The sequence below is a fragment of the Engystomops pustulosus genome, chromosome 2 (assembly GCF_040894005.1).
Source record: "Engystomops pustulosus chromosome 2, aEngPut4.maternal, whole genome shotgun sequence".
Lineage (NCBI taxonomy): Eukaryota > Metazoa > Chordata > Amphibia > Anura > Leptodactylidae > Engystomops > Engystomops pustulosus.
This window is the reverse complement of record NC_092412.1, coordinates 56,149,224-56,171,141: the sequence shown is the minus strand read 5'-3', so window position 1 is coordinate 56,171,141 and position 21,918 is coordinate 56,149,224. Positions and strand designations below refer to the sequence as shown.

At 43.6% G+C, this 21,918-nt stretch overlaps 1 protein-coding gene across 8 annotated transcripts in view; it reads right to left on the bottom strand.

The window, feature by feature from the left end:
- Positions 1-21,918, bottom strand: part of PDE1B (phosphodiesterase 1B) — a 254,028-nt gene that overhangs the window by 6,914 nt on the left and 225,196 nt on the right. For 6 of the 8 annotated variants that reach the window (XR_011853070.1, XM_072134695.1, XM_072134692.1 and 3 more), the window contains 8 exons: positions 18,716-18,816; positions 13,290-13,415; positions 11,957-12,058; positions 9,287-9,407; positions 3,169-3,250; positions 2,937-3,060; positions 2,298-2,434; positions 1,364-1,432 (listed from right to left, as the gene is read on the bottom strand). Coding sequence is in view for 7 of the 8 variants with exons in the window: in XM_072134695.1 (XP_071990796.1) it covers positions 1,364-1,432; positions 2,298-2,434; positions 2,937-3,060; positions 3,169-3,250; positions 9,287-9,407; positions 11,957-12,058; positions 13,290-13,415; positions 18,716-18,816 (862 nt within the window). In the remaining variant the exon portion in view is untranslated. Of the gene's footprint in view, positions 1-1,326; positions 1,433-2,297; positions 2,435-2,936; positions 3,061-3,168; positions 3,251-9,286; positions 9,408-11,956; positions 12,059-13,289; positions 13,416-18,715; positions 18,817-21,918 lie in introns of all 8 variants that reach the window. The other 2 variants (XM_072134693.1, XM_072134694.1) reach the window with 2 other exon arrangements.

Below are 21,918 nucleotides of genomic sequence, written 5' to 3'. Positions count from 1 at the left end.
GTTATACAATTTTCCAATATACTTTCTGTATCAATTCCCCACAGTTTTCTAGATCTCTGCTTTCTTTTCCTGCTATAGTAAGCTTTTATGTTTACTTCCAATGGAGAGGAATCTGTCCATGGTCACACATGGTACATGGCTTTTTGTATCTCCAATTGATAGTGACATTCTCAATCTCACATCTTTCTTCTGGTGAAATTATGTAACTTTTAGGCTACATTCACACAAATGTGTGCCTGCCTTGCCGTAGCACCCTCGCCCCTCTCCATAGAGATATATGGCGCACAGCACCATAATACGGGGAAAGATAGAACGTGTCCTATCTTTTCCAGGGTACGGAATGGTACGGTGCCGCATGTGTGCAGCACCGTACGCCGCTCCATGCCCCCATTGCCGTCCTATAGGGGATGTATATACGGCGGTCGTATATACGTCCCCCAACGGTCGTGTGAACGTAGCCTTAGACTGTAAAATGTTTCATCATGTGTTTTCACCTGATGAAGGCTCAGGTACTGGAACGAAACGTGCTGTGTGATTAAAGGAAACATTTTTAATAACACGTATGGATGCAGCGCCTCATTGTTTACTGTTCATCCTAATTCTGTGGTTCAAATGATACCAAGTGATCGTGGCCTTGGGACAACACATCACTGCGAACAGACCCAAGTCAAGCAGCGTCCTCCTCCTTATAGGACAGAGAGTCTGATTTGCTTTATATAATCATCTTATATAAAATGCATAATGCATCTTATGTAAAGGCCAGTCCTACATTTACAATAGTCTAACGAGTACAAATGCTCCACCTCGATTCTCCTGTGCTTTTTGTCTCCTTTCTCCCAACCACAGCTGAGGAACCTGCCCTACAGATTACCCGGATTATCTAGAACTCTACAACCATTTATAGTGTGTTATGGATATTTATTTGCATATGCTTTAATTTCTTGTAGTTGATTTATTTTTTTGTTCCTTGTATAATGCACCAGCTGTGCTTGTTAGAAGGCTGAGACTACATTGGGGATTGGCTAATCACAATTGCTGAAGCCGGGGAAAAGGACCCCTAATCTATCGAATAACGCTACTATTTTTGCAATGGTCTGTTTGGTTTTTAAGACTTTTACTATCTAATCAATATCTTAAATTTACTATTTGCAGAATGGCACTTATAGACTCCAGCACATTGCAGCAACTGGAAACCCGGAAATCTTCAGATTTTAGCTCTATAAATCCAAGGAGAGCCAAGGTTCACACCATGGACAGTCACTTAATCCATGGCTATATGGCCCTAAAGGTCCTTCCTGTCCTTAGTCCCTCTCTCTGCGTCCCTACCTGGACTCCATGGAAACTGTGCATTAGTCCAGGTTACCATTTTCCTCTGTGCTATGCTCTTCCTCACAAGGTGAAAGTTCATCCACAGACGTTTGGTTTGTGATTCCTGGAAATGGAATTATTAGACATATGTTATAATGTATTCCTCCTGTATATACAAAATGCATTGTAGAATAAAACTTTACAAGTGATCTGTGGATAAATGCGTTTCCATTGTCATATGTTCTGTATATTTCTAATATAGTTTATGTAAGGAGTTTATATAATACTGAAAATATCTCTATATATACCCAGGAATATAGGTATAATATCTACTACAGGTCCCTACACCAACATAGTAGGGAATTCTGTACAGTAAGAGTAGTGAGACTATAAAGCTTAATGTGGATCAATTTTTCGCTGTTAATTGGTTAGTTGCGGGATGAGTTTTTGACAGCATTGTTACACGGTATTATCTAAATGCCAGAATATGGATTTAACAATTGGCTTCTGCCATATGGAGGATTAGCCTTCCTCTATAATCTTATTTAACAGTTCTCCATTTTGATCCACTTTTTCATTGAAGAGAAGAAAGATAAATGTGATCTATAGTTATTCCACTTTTTTCCAGCTTTCTTATACAGGTGGTCTCTTAATATTTCCCAATGCATAATTGATCTTTTTCCAATTCAAACGTTTCTCTATTCTCCAAGACTATGAAGAAATCAAAGTCCAGAGCAGTACAATGGGTAAATCCAGAGTAATGGGAGGGTTCATGCCCCATCAGACCATGCAGCATCTTAAAGGTTGCATAAAGCAGTAGGGTGAATGCTTGAACAGTCAATCCATTCTTTTGGAGGAACTAGACCCCCATTGTTGTAATCATTAAGTGTCCCAAACAATCGCACTGTACTGTGGATTGGGGGTTACATTAAGCTTAGCAGGATGCCTTTAAGGAGGGGCTCATCTCAGATTTGTTATTGATTCCTCACCACTTGCGGCTCTTTCTTTCCACTTCTGCTTGTTCTCCTGGATGTACTTGGTCCAGGTTGATCTGAAGCTGTTCAGGTCTTTATTAATGTCTCCTAGCTCAGCTTGTTCATCCAAAGATGGCTGCCTCCACTGAGAACTAAGAAATGCAAGAAAGTGAATAAATAACAACACCTATAAATTGAGAATAATCTCTAAAACTGCTTTCCTCTTTAAAATCTGTAATCAAACTCCGCAGCCCAGCACCTGCTGTAATATCTAACTAGAAGACTTATACTGCTCACTATTAGTATTACTGTACTGGTAGATCTTAAACAGGAATGAACCATAATGTTTCAAGTCCAGCTACAATCCTGTAATATAAATGCATTTTCCCCAGTCCTGATTCCACTTACAACATGCTGGTATGGTTACACAGATCTTCAGACCTGCTACTTACACTGTCTGCAACTGTTTATGGCCAAAACTTCTGGTAGACTACCTAACCCATAGTAATGGAACTATTACAATAGTAACTTATGCCCCCAAACTGTTAACTCCATATCAAATCATTCCATACTGTTCTTTGGTGTTATAATTGTTGGGTTTGGTTATCCAAAAAAGGTAATTGAAATAGTTTTTCAATTTGTAATTTCACATACCTGGACTGATTGACAGGAGCAACTGGTTTGGATTTGCTTCCTTCTTCAACTAACGGTAGAACAATCTTCTCTGCCACATCGGTGAGAACTGAAAATGTTGGGTCAACAATAAACTCAATGAATCCTGTAAAAGAAGAGATCAGTTATTACAGCAATGCAATAATCATAAGAGATCTGGAGATCTGAGGAACCAGTGGCTTTTTCTGTGCAGGTATAATGGTTGCTGAATTACCTATCTGCGACTGAGCTACCAAAGTGGACTTGCGGTCGCAGAGTGGAGAGAACGGCAGGCCCATTTCAGCTTCTTTGTCACCCTAGAAGAAAACAAATACAACATCATGGTTGTGAATGGTAGATACAGTATTATTAGAAATTATTTTATAATCTAGCAGACCGGGAAAAAATAAGACTATTTCACTGTCGAAAAAAATATGTGCAGTGCTTATGTCATAAACCAAGTAACCTACACAAAAGATGGCAGCAAAACAAAGATAATAATATTAAGTGCAAAATTCTGTATTGTTCTTATTGCAGGCTCTGGTGTAGACGCATGAAAACTACAGGGCAGTACAGTCATAAGCTCCATTCACACTAACATGTGCTTGCCCGGTCAAACACACGGCACCGCACTGGAGAGGAGGAGGGGGAGATCTGCCCCCCCCCCTCCCCTGTCCACGGCTATAAATGCTGGGAAAAGATAGGGCATTTTTCCTGTACACAGTATGGTATGGTGCTATCCGTGTGGCACTATATCCTATACGGGGAAAAGATAGAAAATGCTCCATCTTTCTCCATTTGTACGGCCGGGCATCAATATGGTGAGGGGAGGGTTGAGCAGCGCTGCCGTTTGCTTGCACGGAGTAAGAGCTATTCTACAGGTTATACTAAACGTTATGTTATGTATTAAAGGGTATCAGGGTTGGAATGGGTCACCACAGTACCAGGAAATCCACCAGTGGGCCCAGGCTTTAACACATTATAATGGGCCCAAGATCCAGTAGAAGACTAATAAAGTGAATGAAGCAAGCACTGTTGTATATTTCTTATAGTTTAATTCTGAAATTTTATGGATTATTAGAATTTATTGATGATAATCCCCCATGGGGATTTTATGTATAGGCTATGGACCCTCAAGATTACTTTTGGTAGGTAACCTAGTCCAACACAGCATGACAGCATTTGAGCCCTATGTTTACCAAGCTCCACAAGCAAAGAGGACACGTTGTACTCACTGGTGATGAGCAAAACCACAATGTTCAGTTCTGTGCCGAACATTGCGGATTTGGGTCCCCAAACCTGGACTTCAAACAAAGGTTCTGGATCAGTGTTTGGGCTGACCCTGCATCGATAAGAGCAGGCACCGATTAACTTGTTGGCTTTTGTGCGTTCCACCATTTAACTGACATGAAGGGGCACATTTACCGTATATACTCGTGTATAAGCCGAGTTTTTCATCACAAAAAATGTGCTGAAAAACGTCCCGTCGGCTTATACACGAGTCACAACGAGTTAAAAAATACTTAAAAAATAATAAACTTATATACTCACCCTTCGGTGGCCCCGATCTGCAGCGCTGCTCCCCCGATGTCCTCTTCTGGCTCCCCCGATGTCCTCTTCTGCAGCGCTGCTCCCCCGATGTCCTCTTCTGCAGCGCTGCTCCCCCGATGTCCTCTTCTGGCTTCCCGGCGCTTCTGCCTTCTGTACATCGCGCTGGGCGCCGCCATTGCTGTCTCTAGGGCAATGTACAGAAGATGGGCGCGGAAGCCAGAAGAGGACCCGCGCGGACATTGGGGGAGCAGCGCTGCAGATAGGGGCCACCGGAGGGTGAGTATATAAGTTTGTTATTTTTTTTAATGCTGGGCTGGGCTGTATACTACTGGGGGCAGGCTGGACTGTTCTGTATACTACTGGGGGCAGGCTGGGCAGTGCTGTATACACCTGGGGGCAAGCTGGGCAGTGCTGTATACTACTGGGGGCAAGCTGGGCAGTGCTGTATACTACTGGGGGCAAGCTGGGCAGTGCTGTATACTACTGGGGGCAAGCTGGGCAGTGCTGTATACTACTGGAGGCAAGCTGGGCAGTGCTGTATACTACTGGGGGCAAGCTGGGCAGTGCTGTATACTACTGGGGGCAGGCTGGGGTGGCTGTATACTACTGGGGGCAGGCTGGGGTGGCTGTATACTACTGGGGGCAGGCTGGGATGGCTGTATACTACTGGGGGCAGGCTGTATACTATAGGGGGCTGGCTGGCTATATACTGGGGGGGGGTCTGTGACCAATCCATTTCCCACCCTCGGCTTATACTCGAGTCAATAGGTTTTCCCAGTTTTTGGTGGTAAAATTAGGGGTCTTGGCTTATACTCGGGTATATACGGTACTTACCCGGCCGACGTGCATTGTCCGACGTGTCGCGATTCACAAAGATTGTGTGCCCGATTTCCTGCATCTGTCGCTTCCCTGCTCAGGGCCGCCAGAGTTCACCTTATTTTTCCCGGTGTATGTAAGTGAATAGGTTGAGACACAATTTGAATATTAAATCCCTTGCTCAGTCCGAATCAGTAGTATCGTCCGCCGGCCCGCCCCCCGATTTCTGTCGCATGAAAACCAGCGCAATTACGCCACATTCCAATTGTGTGTGACACAATCCCCAGTTAAATACCTGTCACAGCGGCACAAATCCTGAAAATTTCTAAAATCCTACGAAAGTGTGGAGTCACAACGAGTTAAAAAATACTTAAAAAATAATAAACTTATATACTCACCCTTCGGTGGCCCCGATCTGCAGCGCTGCTCCCCCGATGTCCTCTTCTGGCTCCCCCGATGTCCTCTTCTGCAGCGCTGCTCCCCCGATGTCCTCTTCTGCAGCGCTGCTCCCCCGATGTCCTCTTCTGGCTTCCCGGCGCTTCTGCCTTCTGTACATCGCGCTGGGCGCCGCCATTGCTGTCTCTAGGGCAATGTACAGAAGATGGGCGCGGAAGCCAGAAGAGGACCCGCGCGGACATTGGGGGAGCAGCGCTGCAGATAGGGGCCACCGGAGGGTGAGTATATAAGTTTGTTATTTTTTTTAATGCTGGGCTGGGCTGTATACTACTGGGGGCAGGCTGGACTGTTCTGTATACTACTGGGGGCAGGCTGGGCAGTGCTGTATACACCTGGGGGCAAGCTGGGCAGTGCTGTATACTACTGGGGGCAAGCTGGGCAGTGCTGTATACTACTGGGGGCAAGCTGGGCAGTGCTGTATACTACTGGGGGCAAGCTGGGCAGTGCTGTATACTACTGGAGGCAAGCTGGGCAGTGCTGTATACTACTGGGGGCAAGCTGGGCAGTGCTGTATACTACTGGGGGCAGGCTGGGGTGGCTGTATACTACTGGGGGCAGGCTGGGGTGGCTGTATACTACTGGGGGCAGGCTGGGATGGCTGTATACTACTGGGGGCAGGCTGTATACTATAGGGGGCTGGCTGGCTATATACTGGGGGGGGGGTCTGTGACCAATCCATTTCCCACCCTCGGCTTATACTCGAGTCAATAGGTTTTCCCAGTTTTTGGTGGTAAAATTAGGGGTCTTGGCTTATACTCGGGTATATACGGTACTTACCCGGCCGACGTGCATTGTCCGACGTGTCGCGATTCACAAAGATTGTGTGCCCGATTTCCTGCATCTGTCGCTTCCCTGCTCAGGGCCGCCAGAGTTCACCTTATTTTTCCCGGTGTATGTAAGTGAATAGGTTGAGACACAATTTGAATATTAAATCCCTTGCTCAGTCCGAATCAGTAGTATCGTCCGCCGGCCCGCCCCCCGATTTCTGTCGCATGAAAACCAGCGCAATTACGCCACATTCCAATTGTGTGTGACACAATCCCCAGTTAAATACCTGTCACAGCGGCACAAATCCTGAAAATTTCTAAAATCCTACGAAAGTGTGATCCACGGACCCTTAGTAAATAAGCCCTGATGTGTCTATTTTGCCATTTACTCTAAGATTCTTGGATGTTACCAGGCGACGTGAGCTGAATATAAGAATATTAAGTGTGTCTTCTGTTATAGCGGTAATAGCACATTAAGCCAACAGGGGGCAACAATGCAAAAGCTATACTTTATGGCCAGATTTTCAATATAAGAAATCAGAAAGAATGAACATATTTCTTGCCTGGCTATGGGGCACATTTATTAGTACTTTCACCAGTTTTTTGTCTAGCTTTGCATTCTTTTCAGTGCAAACTGCTTGCACATGTATTTATAAAATGTATGTGACTTATGCCTGGCGCATCTGCACTATATCTGATACGAAAAAATTCTGCACTGAAAGGGGTGTTCGGGTGCACAGTCGCACCGTGCGCCACATTTATCACGCAGTTTCCAACATAAGTGTGTTACACGCCCTATGTGAAAGGGGCACTAAAAAGGTGCAGTGCAGAGGGAGTCAGTTTCATGAAAAACGGACGCCACAATTCCTGTTGGCAGTCTGCAATGTTTTTGATATATATGGCCAGGGTGTATGCAGTAGCAGTAGCTATGACCACAGAATGGCTCAATGCTATTTTATTGGTTCTTCATGACTTTGTTATTGGCAATTACCAACTACGCTGATGACCATTGACACTGCAATCTCCTGATTAAAGAGAACCCGTCATGCAAAATAACCCCCCTAAACTAAATATATTTTCATAAACTGCCATTAGAGAGCATTGCCTCTATCCCTTCATTGTCCCTCTACATGCCTGTAAACCTAAGCAATGAGGTCCTAAAGCTGTATGCAAATGACCTGTGAAATGTCCAATGAAGCATTAGCATATTCAAGCTGTCCACCTTATTCATGAGTGGGAGGCACAGCCACACCCCCAGTGCTTGACTGACAGCCTGTATAATGATGTGCTTCCTGGTGCTGGTGGCCACGCCCCCTGCAGCCTGTGTGTGCATGTGTGTGTGTTTAGGAGAGATACAGCAGTTCCAGGCAGCCATGTTACAGCAGAACATGTCAGGTACATGTGTAGCTGATGTCTGTGTATTAGGAGGATGCAGCATGTCAGCAGATGCTGCACACACACTAGCCATGCTTTACTATACATTACACACAGACATGAGCAGGGGGAGGAGAGGGGAGGGGTGACAGGGGTGACATCACTGCCTCTGACCATGTGACCAGCCTCATTTACATGATAAAAATAGATGATTTTACAATGATTAATGTATCAAATAACTAGATAAAGGCTGGGATGGGATCCTTGTGAGCTGCTCCAACAGGTAGTAGTGACAGGAGAAGTGACACAGACCTGATGACAGGTGTCCTTTAAGTGGTCTCAGTGGCAGGACCCCCATTCAATGGACATTATAATTCCTTAGATTGCAGGAGTTTTTGTATAAAGAGAGCCTAGCATATCTGTTGTAATGTAAGTATGTTCTGTTACTTTTCCGCTATAAATCAATACTGCTTTATGTGGCAACATCAATACATGCCAGACTACCAGGAATGGATTTTTTAGAATTAAAGCTAATTTTCATTAATCAAATCTGGGTAATTGTTTTACATGTTTTGTTCAGAGCGTACAGAGGAGAAATGGCAGCTTGTTTTTGGCAGCTTGAAAAGAACAGTTTGTTTCTGGGTTGTTAAGCATTCGCTGTGTGATGACATTGACACATTTTGTTGTCTGCAATTACTACATTTTCAGATTTATATTTTTAATTTAAAATTAAAATGCCTTTACAGAAGTTTAATATGTGTAATAATCACAGAGAGCCCCACAATGTGTACGTTATTAGACTAATAAAGAGAACCGATTTATCCTAATTATTTCTAAGGTGAGGCAATATGTTGGGGAAAAACTATTACCATAAAACACATGCGGCTTCTATGTGATATTGCTCAAAACAATTAACAGATGAATTGTTATTTGATGACAAAGTCACCTGCTTATTATACAGTATTAAAAGATACAAAACTTCCATTTACACAGATAGAAAGAGACGTCTACAACCAGGATGAAGCATTGTAAACCAAGCACACTTTCATGCTGATGTGTGCCCCCTCTGGCAGGATCTTTTAGCTCCTTATGCCGTTGCTTTTACAAAAAAAAGGTTTTAAAAATTATGTAAATAAGCCTGATGGGCTACATGCTTCATTGACATTTATAGAGCCTGGAGCCCCACAGGCTCATTTGCATAATTTTAACTCCAGTTGGATGGAATTCAACACAGCCTCAAGCATTAGAGTATTTCCAGTTGAGTATTTCCTTAAAAATGGATTTTCTTAATTCCTCATTTTCTAAATTGCAACTTGCTAAATCATGAATTGACCTCTCTTCAGTAAAATAATGTCATGAAAGCGAATGTTATCTATGCAACTATATTACCTGTCTGAAGAACTCCTCCATCAGGGCTTTGGTCCACCGTGCATGCACCTTCCACTGCTTGGTGGGGTGGCTGATATCAGCTGCATGGAGTAGTAAGGAGAGGGCCTTTGCTTTGTCAATGCTGCAATGTATATAACACAAGTGTCAAAGTATATCAACACATGACATGATACTATGGCTATTAAGACTGGAAGATAACAAGTGTCTAATGCTAAAGTAGAACTAAATATTTGAAGCATATTTTGATGACAGTAAACTGTGTAATATACATAATTTAATAAAGCAGCTTATCTGTGCCATTTGTCTATTTGTCCTCCTCTTGTGAGCATCTGAAAGCCTCCTCAGGTCCATCCACTTCAGGAAGATAGGGAGGCTAATGATTAACCCTTGATGATTAAGCTCTGAGGAGATACTATACTACCAAGGGACTGACTATAAAGAGTTAAGTCATTAGACACTGGGGCACATTTACTTACCTGTCACATTGACGCCGCCAATCTGGAATGTCAGACGAGGATTTGGAGCTGCCCCCATTCACTAAGATTGTGCGTCCAATTTCCTGCATGTGTTGCACCCTGCTGAGGTCCGCCGGAGTACACCTTCTTCTTCCCGATGCATGTGATTGTTGATCTTGCGACACAATTTGATTTTTAAATTCCGCGGTTTGTCCGAATCGGTTGGGTTGTCCGTCGGCCACGTGTGTCGCATGAAAGTGAGCGCCGATGTGCCAAAATCCGAACACGTGCGCCAAAAACCCGGGGCAATTTTTGTCAAAACTAAAAAATCTGTGAAATGCGACGGAAATGCACCCGACGGACCCTTAGCAAATGTGCCCCACTTTATCCAGTCCTTTATCTCTCAGCTGTCAGTGGATACAGGGCAGAAATCTTACTTAGTAAATACATCACATTCTTATGAAGGGAGATTATAATTCCAATAGGAAATTGTATATCAAGGAAGAATAAAGCCATCTTAAAATATCTTTCTTTCAATAAACAGAATAACATCAGTTATAGCACACTCTATTCCTCTCATATTTTCCCTATTTTATTCTTATTTTCTCTATCCCGGAGGTTTTCCTTCCTTTCACAATCTCCCTTTATTTTGAACCCCTTTTTTTTCTCTTTTCCTTTTTTTATTCCCATGTTTAATATGTTACAAGATGCTATAGAACCGAAGATAAGGTCATCAGAAGTGACACTTACTCTGCAGCCTCTAAACTTAAACCATTTCAGGCAAAATATGACTCCTCTGCTTATTTTCACATGACTTTGTAGGAGATTATTCATGGGTAAAGAGGTACAGTAAGATTTCACATAAAGGAGGGAATGCTAGAAAGGATATCTCAATCCCTAACTGAGATGGATGGTTTGTGGTTTATTGGATTAAATTCCAGTGTCAGGTTCCCTTTAACCCCTTCCCGACATGTGCCATAGTATTGTAGAGCGCATCTGGAGTGGTTGGACGAAGAGGGCTCACTGGCTGTGCCCTTTCCATACCCAGGAGGGTGTTTGCTGCATACTGGAGCAAACACCAACCGTTAACACCCTAGGTCAGTGCTGGCACCAATCGCAGGTATTAACCATGTAAATGTCTCTGGCAAATCTGTGAGGTCATCGGGAGGCAGCAATCAAATTCAATATGGCAGCGCGCATGCCGGGATTTAAATGCCTCCGGCAGCTTTGATTACTATGACAGTCAGAAACCTATAATAGACTGCCAGGCGGGTCATTCAGCTCAAAGAGGCAGTCTCTAGCAACGTCTCTGCAAGTATTGCAGTATATGGTAGAAGCGATCAGGCACCCAAGGGTTAAAGTACCCTTGGAGGTCTAAAAAATGGTAAAAAATTAATTTGAAAAAAGGGAAAAAAAATAATTAAAAAAAATTTAAACTTAACAGGTCAAATTACCCCCTTTCCATAGAACAGCTTTAAAAATAAATAAACAGTAAAAATCATAAACATGTTAGGTATCACCGCCTCCCAAAATGTCTGATACATCAATATATAAAAACGGTTATTCCCTGCATTCAACCCTGTAACGGAAAATAGCGCCCAAATGTCTCAAATGCCACTTTTTTGCCATTTTGCAACATATAAAACATCCCGATTCCAAGTACATAAATATAAAATACTGTGACTATGAAGTGCAATTTGTTATGCATAAAGCAAGCCCTCACACAGCTCTGTACATGAAAAAAATTAAAAAGTTACAGATTTTTGAGGGTGGGGGGGCAAAGAATGGAAAAGCAAAAACGAAACGAAAAAGTGCCTGGTCATTAAGGGGTTAAGTACTCATCTAAAGTTTTGCCCTCGGAGTGGAACAATTTAATATAGACCTGGTGATCAGGAAATACTTTATCCCATAGAAGTAAACCATGAAGGTTCATATTAAATAAAAACAAGCATGGCTGATATGATGTTGTATATTTGATATTGTATTATGAAACTGTATTTTTCTCATAAAAGTATATCCTTTATTTACCAAAACCATAATATCCCTTTAAGCCAATCACAATCCATTGTAAAGCTTCCCCTGCAGATGTGGTAAGTTGCCATACAGAAAGATATATTCTCAATGACACTTAGTTTATCCACAAGCTTTTCACTCCTAATCCCTGTCTTACATGTCAACAACTTCTAGTGCTATCAGCAGCGGATTGTAGACTCACTTTTCCATTGACTGCAGGCCAGACTTCATGGTTTTCACTTGCTGGAAGTGACAAGACATATCTGTGGCCAGGACCATCTCGATGACAAGAGCCCTTAGTTCTCTGCAGAAAGAAACAGAAAAACTGACTGACTTAGATGTAAGACTTCAATAGATAGAGAGATACTGTGGATATTTACTGTATATATACTGGCTGTCTCTCTGTCACTCACTCTCCCAGTCTGTCTCTCTGTCACTCACTCTCCCCGTCTGTCTCTTTGTCACTCACTCTCCCCGCCTGTTTCACTGTCACTCACTCTCCCCGCCTGTCTCTCTGTCACTCATTCCCCCCCTCTCTCTGTCACTCACTCTTCCCGTCTGTCTCTCCTTCACTCACACTTCTCGACTGTCTCTCAGTAACTCTCCTCGTCTGTCTCCCACTCACACTCACTGGCTGTCGCTCTATCACTTACGCACTCTCCCTGTCTGTCTCTCTGTTACTCACTGGCTGTCTCTATCCCTATCTTAACTCACACATAAGCTATATTATACTCATTGCCTTAAGTAACCAATCAAAGCTCAGAGCTCATATTAAAGACCTGTGGCAAAATAGAAGCTGAGCTGCAATTGGTAGCTAATTGCCACATCAGACAAGGGCTCCTGGTATATGGTGATTATCATATTAACTCATATTACATTCCATGTTACTTCACATATAAGCTGTCTTATACTCATTGCCTACAGTAATGAATCAAAGCTCAGAGCTCATATTAATGACCTTGGCAGAACAGCAACCAATCACGGCTCAGCTTTTAACCGCCACAGCAGCAGCAGCAGACAATGGCTCCTGTATATTGCGGTTAATAAGTGGTCTTTGGGAAGCGCAGGGTAAAAATTTCAGCTCAAAAATTAGTCTATGACCTTCCATGTCAAATGTGATGGTGCAGATTCCTTTAGTGGAAGTACATACATACATACAGACATGCACACAGCTTTTTATATTAGATGTATTTATGTGTTTTAGTGAATAGGATGAATGACAGACATATTTAGACTCCCTTTAACACACTGCCAAGGAATAAACTCCATGACATAATCTGGATCTTCTGATCTGCTAATAATGAAATATCACAGAGGAAGAAGGCAGCCATCTGCTCCATCTCCTCCACATGGAGATCAGAGCGATTCATTGCTACCAGAGGTAATAACAGCACTTCTTACATGTAAGCAGCTAATTATATTACCTATGGTCTCCTTCTAGCTTTGATGATGAGGTCAGTATTCTGACAGATACTGCTGCTGGTGACCACTTGTCATCGCTGCCCAGGCAAGAGAAGGAAACCTGGGAAACTTACGTGAACTCGTCTTTGGTGAGATTCACAAATATGTTCATTTCATCGTCTTGCATGATCCGGTAGACTGCACTAACGTGGTGGTTTTCCAGGACTGATCGATCATTGTACAGGATAGCACAGTCTGATCTACAAAGAAATGTGAACAATAGAGTGAGATGGGAAAATAGTAAACATGCCAGATATGTACATTTATGTTATATACATAATACACAAATTAATTTCTCTCAGTTATAAATTCCACTTTAGGGGATATTTTAATCTGGGCACTGACATTTAATTTAATTCGTCTGTCATATATATACTGTACACTTCATCCATTGGGTGTTACTAAAAGAAATGTGCCTGTGTGAATATTATTTCTTGTAAATGAAGTCACATTGTCCCTTAGAAACAAGATTGCTGTCCTTGGATATGACCACTGCTGCTGGAGTGATTGCACAAAGAAGAAAACTGTTTTTGGCTCGTAGTTTCTGCTTGTCCCACGGCCGTCCATTGGTAATGATCCCTGAATCAAGGTGATCAGGCGCCTCTATAGCGTATGCCTGGGCACTACTGTCAGGGTGTGGTGTGGTTGTATCCAAGGACTGCTATCTTTTTTTCTATGGGAAAACATTGGAAATTATCATTACTTTCATTGAAATTAAAAGATGAATTTAATTAAATGTGAATTCCCAGATGTAAATACCATTTTAAGTTATGTTCACACTTTGCATCCTAGATCGCCAGATCTGCTGCATTTTGGGTACAACGGCCTCTAGAGGGGCACAACTTACTAAGAAATAGCTTTATGTATATTGTCATTATAACAAGAAAAATGGTTCTGCTATCTAATGGAATATCTGAGAGATTTTGGACTTGAAGCTGGAGCTCTATCACCACATATTGGTCGTTAAAGAAAAGTTGGGACGGGGTGGTGTGCAGGGTGATGTGGCCGGAGGCGGATTGGGAGGTGAAGCCCCCGGTCTGCAAACTTTTATGAAAGGGCCTGGCATAACTGTTCGTCGGCGCAGCTGCCCTGCCGAATACATCAGGGGGCCGGAGCCCCGTGATGTGAGTGGTGGCACCGGAGGGGCAGGGACTTCATTATAGTCCTGTGCACGAGCACCGGCATATGATTAATGTCCCATTATGACTATGGCATTGAACCCCTTTTACCATACGATGAATGCAGCAGGGACACTATTCCACCAGGACATCTTTTATCATTTCCGTGAATAACTTGTCTTCCAAGTTTTTATTGAGGCCCCAAAACGTTTGGTGCTGTATTCGTATTTGTTTTTCTACGTTGTTGTCCCCGGTCCGAGGAAACATTTCTCTTCATACTGGTGAGCTGGATTCTCTACTATATTAGCACCATTTCCAATATTCTTATGTTATGCACACTATAACATAGTTATATACACATTATTTAAACTTATTCCTTCCAAAACTCAAAACACAATCTTATAAAGCAGCTTCCGGAAACTTTTTGACATTGCACAGTAAATCGATAACAACATTATTTATTGTATCATTAACACCACAGGCTCATTATCCGGATTTATAACAAGTCAGGACCGTACATGGGACATATATACCTATCCCTTGTTATTTATAGTGTTTGCCATTTCCAGCTCCTGGGAAGAACATTACATAGTTTTATGGTTCCAACCGTAAACAATAATTTTTTTTAGCTGGAAATCCGATTTCTTCCTTTCCAGCTGCCGAGGATGACCTTGTGTGTGGGGACAGCGCAATTGTTGTCAGTATAAACCATTACTAATTTATCACATCCAGCGCTTCAATCTTCTATTGCCAAAACTAATATGCAGGGTCTTTCTAATGTGACCTTGCCCTTCTCTGCCGTATCTCTACAATTACAACTTTATCTATTACTGATCATCAATACTCAATTGTCAAGGATATATTTAACTTAATAAACTTTGTTACTTACTAGATGTGTTAAACTGGACCTTACATATTGGTAAAGTCATACTTTTACTAACACATAGTGATAAATCTCTTAGCAACCAGTCTTCTTTATTCAGACAACTATGGAGACATCAGGGCAGATTTACTTACCCGGTCCTGTCGCGATCCCCGCGGTGCTTTGTCCGACAAGGATTCGGGTCTGCCGCGATTCACTAAGGTCGTGCTTCCAATTTCCTGCATGTGTCGCTTCCGCGCTGAGATCCGCTTCCTGGTGCATGTGAGATCTGATCTTGCAAAACAATTTAGTTTTTAAATTTCCGCAGCTTGTCCGAATTCGTTGGGTTGTCTGACGGCACGCCCCCCGATTTCTGTCGCATGCAAGCCGGCGCCAATGCGCATCAATCCGATCGCATGCGCAAAAAAAGGGGGCAATTCGGCACAAAAAGGAAATATTTGGGAAAACCCGACAGAATCACAGTCTGCGGACCCTTAGTAAATGAGCCCCATCAAGTTGTATATTTTAAAATTCTAAAATAACCGAAGACCCTCGGTTTGCAGGGGATCTCAGCAGCCAGAACCAAATCAGTCATAGGGACATGTCAGAAGTTTGTAAAAGTAACTTGCACTCCAAGTCCCTAAGGATCCATATTCTAAATGCATCATGGTACCTCCAAATAGTGCCACATTCTCCCCAAGAAGTAAGTACAGATTTGAACTGGACGAGGTGCAAAAGAGGGACCGACCAAGATAATTACAGGAATGTGCGGATAAGAGTCAAAAAACAGGTTATCAAAATGGAGTTACTGGGGGGAATAGACTGACACATTGGGGAGGATTTACTAATTGTGGCGCAAGCACGACTGTCGGCATCGGAGATCAGTCTCCAAAAAGCACAGCCCGATGTATTAAAGTGGTGCACGGCTGTTAGTGATTACTGGATAAACGGAACTAATCAGTCGTGCGCCAGAAAAATGCCGACAGTAATGAAATGTGCGCCCAAATGTTACATGCACTGCGCCTTAATTTTGCTCTGACCAATTTTTTCCTGGTCTATTGTGCGCCTAAATTTGCACCTAAAAATGTCAGCAAAATACACATAAATGTGGAGGATAATGTGGAAACGTTAGGCCACGCCCACTTGCGCCAAAAAAGACGGAGGAGTCGGAAACATCTGTTCTTTCTGGCACAAACTCATTATAAATGATCCACAACATTAAAATCCCGGCATTTTTTGGGCGCAAATGCGATAATACATGTGCCCCATTGTGCTCCAGGACATGAGGAATACCCCACTCCTTTGCAGCACTCTTGCCTCCTGATATCTCCAGTGGCTTCGCTGCCTGGCATAGATGTGTGGTACAACCTGGTCTCCTACTGCTGATCAGGTGCCGCTGTCACAGTGCCAACACATTCACCAGGACGAGTACGGTCTTCCTAATGCAGCAAGGGCCCTCTAATTAGGACGGGCATACATGTCCAATGTCGTCATATGGTAAAATGTGATCATTAAAATATGACACGTTATTCAATTCAGGCATTTCATTTCAACAAAGGTCCACATGAGCAATGTCTCCTCCCAGCACAAGGACACTACAAACTCACTGAGAAGGCTGCAGAGCTAAGAATCCCCTCAAATTTGTTTCCCAATAATCTTTATTGATTATTTGACTTTATAAATGGAAATTATTGGGAGTTTTACAATCAGTGACATAATTTAGTGAGGTAACATGCAAGTTAATGGAGCACATTTATTTACCCGGTCCTGTCGCGATCCCTGATCCGGACGGTCCACCGAAGATGAAGTCCGGTGCGATTCACGAAGCACGTGCGCCCGATTTCCTGCATCTGTCGCTTCCCCGCTGAGGTCCGCCGGAGTTCACCTTCTTCTTCCCGGTGCTTGTAAGTGCGACACAATTTGAATTTTAAATCCCATGCGTAGTCCGAATCCGCCGGGTTGTCCGATGGCCACGTCCCCAGATTTGCGTCACATAAAAGTTAGCGCAATTGCGCCAAAATCCGATCGCGTGTGCAAAAAACCCCTGTTAATTGTGGCACAAATCGGAACTCGTGGGGAAACCCGACGAAAATGCAGTCCGTGGACCCTTAGTAAATGATCCCCAATATCTCTAGTGGATCTGCTATATAGGAATAGAAAAAAGGAGAATCTCTCACGAATATTTCCAGCTACAGCAAACAAGTAAATACATTGCAATGTGTAAGACACTAAAATAACTTATCATTATGTCACTGGAGACATGTGACACCAGGACTGTTTCTATGGAAATCAGCCCGTGTTTTAATGTTTCATAGCGCTGTAACAGGTAAGTCCCAAGAGATTTTTTTACTTGGAAGTTTTTTCCTGCAGAAGCACAGGACAATTACCATCTTTTCATGGTACGGGAACTACATTTTCGTAACAGACTTTTCTTTCTTAAATGCAAGTGTCCTAAAATGTCCTAAAAATCACCCTAGAGAGAGGTAGCTACTAATGTACGCTGTATACATTTATAATAAGGAATCGTCTTCAACGTAGGGTAAGGGCACCAGACACAAGGGTAAAGAACATTTTTCTACTTCTTTTAAAAATACAATGGGGCACATTCATCAAAAACTATGTGCAGTTTGCAACTTTTTTTGGTGCATCTTTAACATAGGGGGGCTCATTTACTAAGAGTCCGCGGACCGCACTATTGTCGGAATATCCGACAATTTCAGATGTGCGCCGAATCTAGAAGGGGTTTTTGTCGCACGCGATTGGATTTTGACGCATCATTGCCGGCTTTCGCGCGACACAAATCTGGGGTTGGGCCGTCGGATGATCCGACAGATTCGGACAACGCGCAGGATTTAACATTCAAAATTGTGTCGCAAGCCATGCACTTACATGCACCGGGAAGAAGAAGGGGAACTCCGGAGGACCTCAACGGGGAAGCGACACATGCAGGAAATTGGACGCACAATCTTAGTGAATCGTGGCAGCTCCAAATCCTCGTCGGACAACACACCTCGGGGATCGTGACGGGACGATTATATAAGTTTAATTATCATAATACCTGGCTCCCTGCCAGCTGCATGTGGTGAGCCCTGAAGGAGGTGCAGCTGCAGCCTGTGTGTGCCTGTGTCAGTCTCCACCACATACAGAAGAACTGCAAAACTTGATTTATATTCCAAAATTTTAGCTTATTGGTGTGTGCAGGAGGAGTGTCCACAGTCCCTTTTGCTCTGAATAAAAGCTGTAGCGATCTTTTGGTTGAACAATACAAAATTCAATTAAAGCAGAGGGGAATGGCTGTGAAACAGGTCAATGGAAAGAGTTAAGACCACAGTTTGGAAAGATCCACAAGTCCAGCCACAATCCTTGAATATAAATCGTGGCCCTTGTAGCAACAAAGACCATATGCAAGTGTGGTTACACCGCTCTCCAAGGCTAATGCCTTACAATGTCTGTGTTTCCGCATAGTCAAAGCATATGATATTCCCGTATTTAAATCTGGCATAAATAAAAACTTGCTTACTTTGTCTGGATGTGGAAGCTGTTCGTTGTTCCTGTATGCTCAAAGTCATGTATAGCAGCAGCAAAAATAATAGCCAGGATCTCAATCTCATTCAGGCAATGCTGTGGAAGAAAGATAAGAAAAATTGTAATCTACTAATTAACCACTAGAGGGAGGAAGAGCACAGTTATGCTGCCCATAAAATACCGTAATGGAAAATTGAAAACTTGAAATACGGTAACTTTTTTTTCACAGTAAAATTGTTAAAATATTGAAATATAACAAGGATACCGAACATAAAAAAGAACAAAACCTTTCTTCAAAGACAGTGTTCTCCTCCGCACTACAGTATTCTTCTAGCATTGGGGGTGCGGAGTCTGTATGCAGAGTGTAAATATTTACATATTCAATATTGGTTCAGCCGTCAGTGCTATAAAAACGACACAGATTTCCATTAGCGCCCACTTCTAAAAAATTATCGCTGTTACCAGATTCGCCAGAGCAATGGAAGGATTTGTAATTTTGCCCGTGGAGATTCGGCCAATACATTATCTGAGATCCTACATTTGCTGGACAAGTGTCATCTGGTGCTGAATAAGGAGATTTTGCTAGTGATTGATGGCTCTGGGTAATAACTAACAGTTCACATGGGGTGGGTTACCTTTTAATAGCGTGGTTTATATAAATGAAGAACCTGGGTGGGATATACACAGCTAGTTATAGACAACCTCTTTAAGCATGTGCAGCCTGGAGGATTATGAAAAAGGGCAGCAAAACAGCACCACAGATCCATGGCCTCCTTCCTCCTAAAATCAACTTTTGAAATTGTGCTAATTGTGCTGATTTTAGAAGGAAGGAGGCCATGGAAAGCAAATACAGGCAGTCCCTGGGTTACGTACAAGATAGTTTCTACAGGTTTATTCTTCAGTTGAATTTGTTTGTAAGTCGGAACTGTATAATTTATAATTGTAGCTTCAGGCAAATTCTTTTGTGCAGTAACTTACCAACATCCAGAGGTCTGCTTGTAAGTAGGGGTCGTCTATAAGTCGCGTGTTCTTATGTATGGGACTGCTTGTATAAGAAGATTACCACAGTCACTGTGCCTGGATCAATGAATAGGTGTCCCTGGTTTATTATAACTGATTTTGATGGCAGATTTCCTTCATAGGAGTTGCCCAATTGCAGACACTTATTTCCTGTCCTACATCATTCTTATATAGTGACCTCCTGACATCCTTCCCTCTTATATAGTGGTCCCCTGTTCTCCTTCCCTCTTATATACTGGTCCCCTGTCCTCCTTCCCTCTCATATAGTGACCTCCTGCCCTCCTTCCCTCTCATATAGTGGTGTCCTGTCCTCCTTCCCTCTCATATAGTGGTGTCCTGTCCTCCTTCCCTCTCATATAGTGGTGTCCTGTCCTCCATCCCTCTCATATAGTGGTGTCCTGTCCTCCATCCCTCTCATATAGTGGTGTCCTGTCCTCCATCCCTCTCATATAGTGGTGTCCTGTCCTCCATCCCTCTCATATAGTGGTGTCCTGTCCTCCATCCCCCTCATATAGTGGTGTCCTGTCCTCCTTCCCTCTCATATAGTGGTGTCCTGTCCTCCTTCCCTCTCATATAGTGGTGTCCTGCCCTCCTTCCCTCTCATATAGTGGTGTCCTGTCCTCCATCCCTCTCATATAGTGGTGTCCTGTCCTCCTTCCCTCTCATATAGTGGTGTCCGGTCCTCCATCCCTCTCATATAGTGGTGTCCTGTCCTCCATCCCTCTCATATAGTGGTGTCCTGTCCTCCATCCCTCTCATATAGTGGTGTCCTGTCCTCCATCCCCCTCATATAGTGGTGTCCTGTCCTCCTTCCCTCTCATATAGTGGTGTCCTGTCCTCCTTCCCTCTCATATAGTGGTGTCCTGCCCTCCTTCCCTCTCATATAGTGGTGTCCTGTCCTCCATCCCTCTCATATAATGGTGTCCTGTACTCCTTCCCTCTCATATAGTGGTGTCCTGTCCTCCATCCTTCTTATATAGTGGTGTCATGTCCTCCATCCCTCTCATATAGTGGTGTCCTGTCCTCCTTCCCTCTTATATAGTAGTCCCGTGTCCTCCATCCCTCTCATATAGTGACCTCCTGCCCTCCTTCCCTCTCATATAGTGGTGTCCTGTCCTCCATCCTTCTTATATAGTGGTGTCATGTCCTCCATCCCTCTCATATAGTGGTGTCCTGTCCTCCATCCTTCTTATATAGTGGTGTCCTGTCCTCCATCCCTCTTATATAGTGGTGTCCTGTCCTCCATCCCTCTCATATAGTGGCCTCCTGTCCTCCATCCCTCTCATATAGTGGTGTCCTGTCCTCCATCCCCCTCATATAGTGGCCCCCTGTCCTCCATCCCCCTCATATAGTGGTGTCCTGTCCTCCATCCCCCTCATATAGTGGTGTCCTGTCCTCCTTCCCTCTCATATAGTGGTGTCCTGTCCTCCATCCCCCTCATATAGTGACCTCCTGCCCTCCTTCCCTCTTATATAGTGGTGTCCTGTCCTCCATCCCTCTCATATAGTGGTGTCCTGTCCTCCATCCCTCTCATATAGTGGTGTTCTGTCCTCCATCCCTCTCATATAGTGGTGTCCTGTCCTCCATCCCTCTCATATAGTGGTGTCCTGTCCTCCATCCCTCTCATATAGTGGTGTCCTGTCCTCCATCCCTCTCAAATAGTGGTGTCCTGTCCTCCATCCCCCTCATATAGTGGTGTCCTGTCCTCCATCCCTCTCATATAGTGGTGTCCTGTCCTCCATCCCTCTCATATAGTGGCGTCCTGTCCTCCATCCCTCTCATATAGTGGTGTCCTGTCCTCCATCCCTCTTATATAGTGGTGTCCTGTCCTCCATCCCTCTTATATAGTGGTGTCCTGTCCTCCATCCCTCTCATATAGTGGTGTCCTGTCCTCCATCCCTCTCATATAGTGGTGTCCTGTCCTCCATCCCTCTCATATAGTGGTGTCCTGTCCTCCATCCCTCTCATATAGTGGTGTCCTGTCCTCCATCCCTCTCATATAGTGGCGTCCTGTCCTCCATCCCTCTCATATAGTGGCGTCCTGTCCTCCATCCCTCTCATATAGTGGTGTCCTGTCCTCCATCCCCCTCATATAGTGACCTACTGTCCTCCTTCCCTCTTATATAGTGGTGTCCTGTCCTCCATCCCCCTCATATAGTGGTGTCCTGTCCTCCTTCC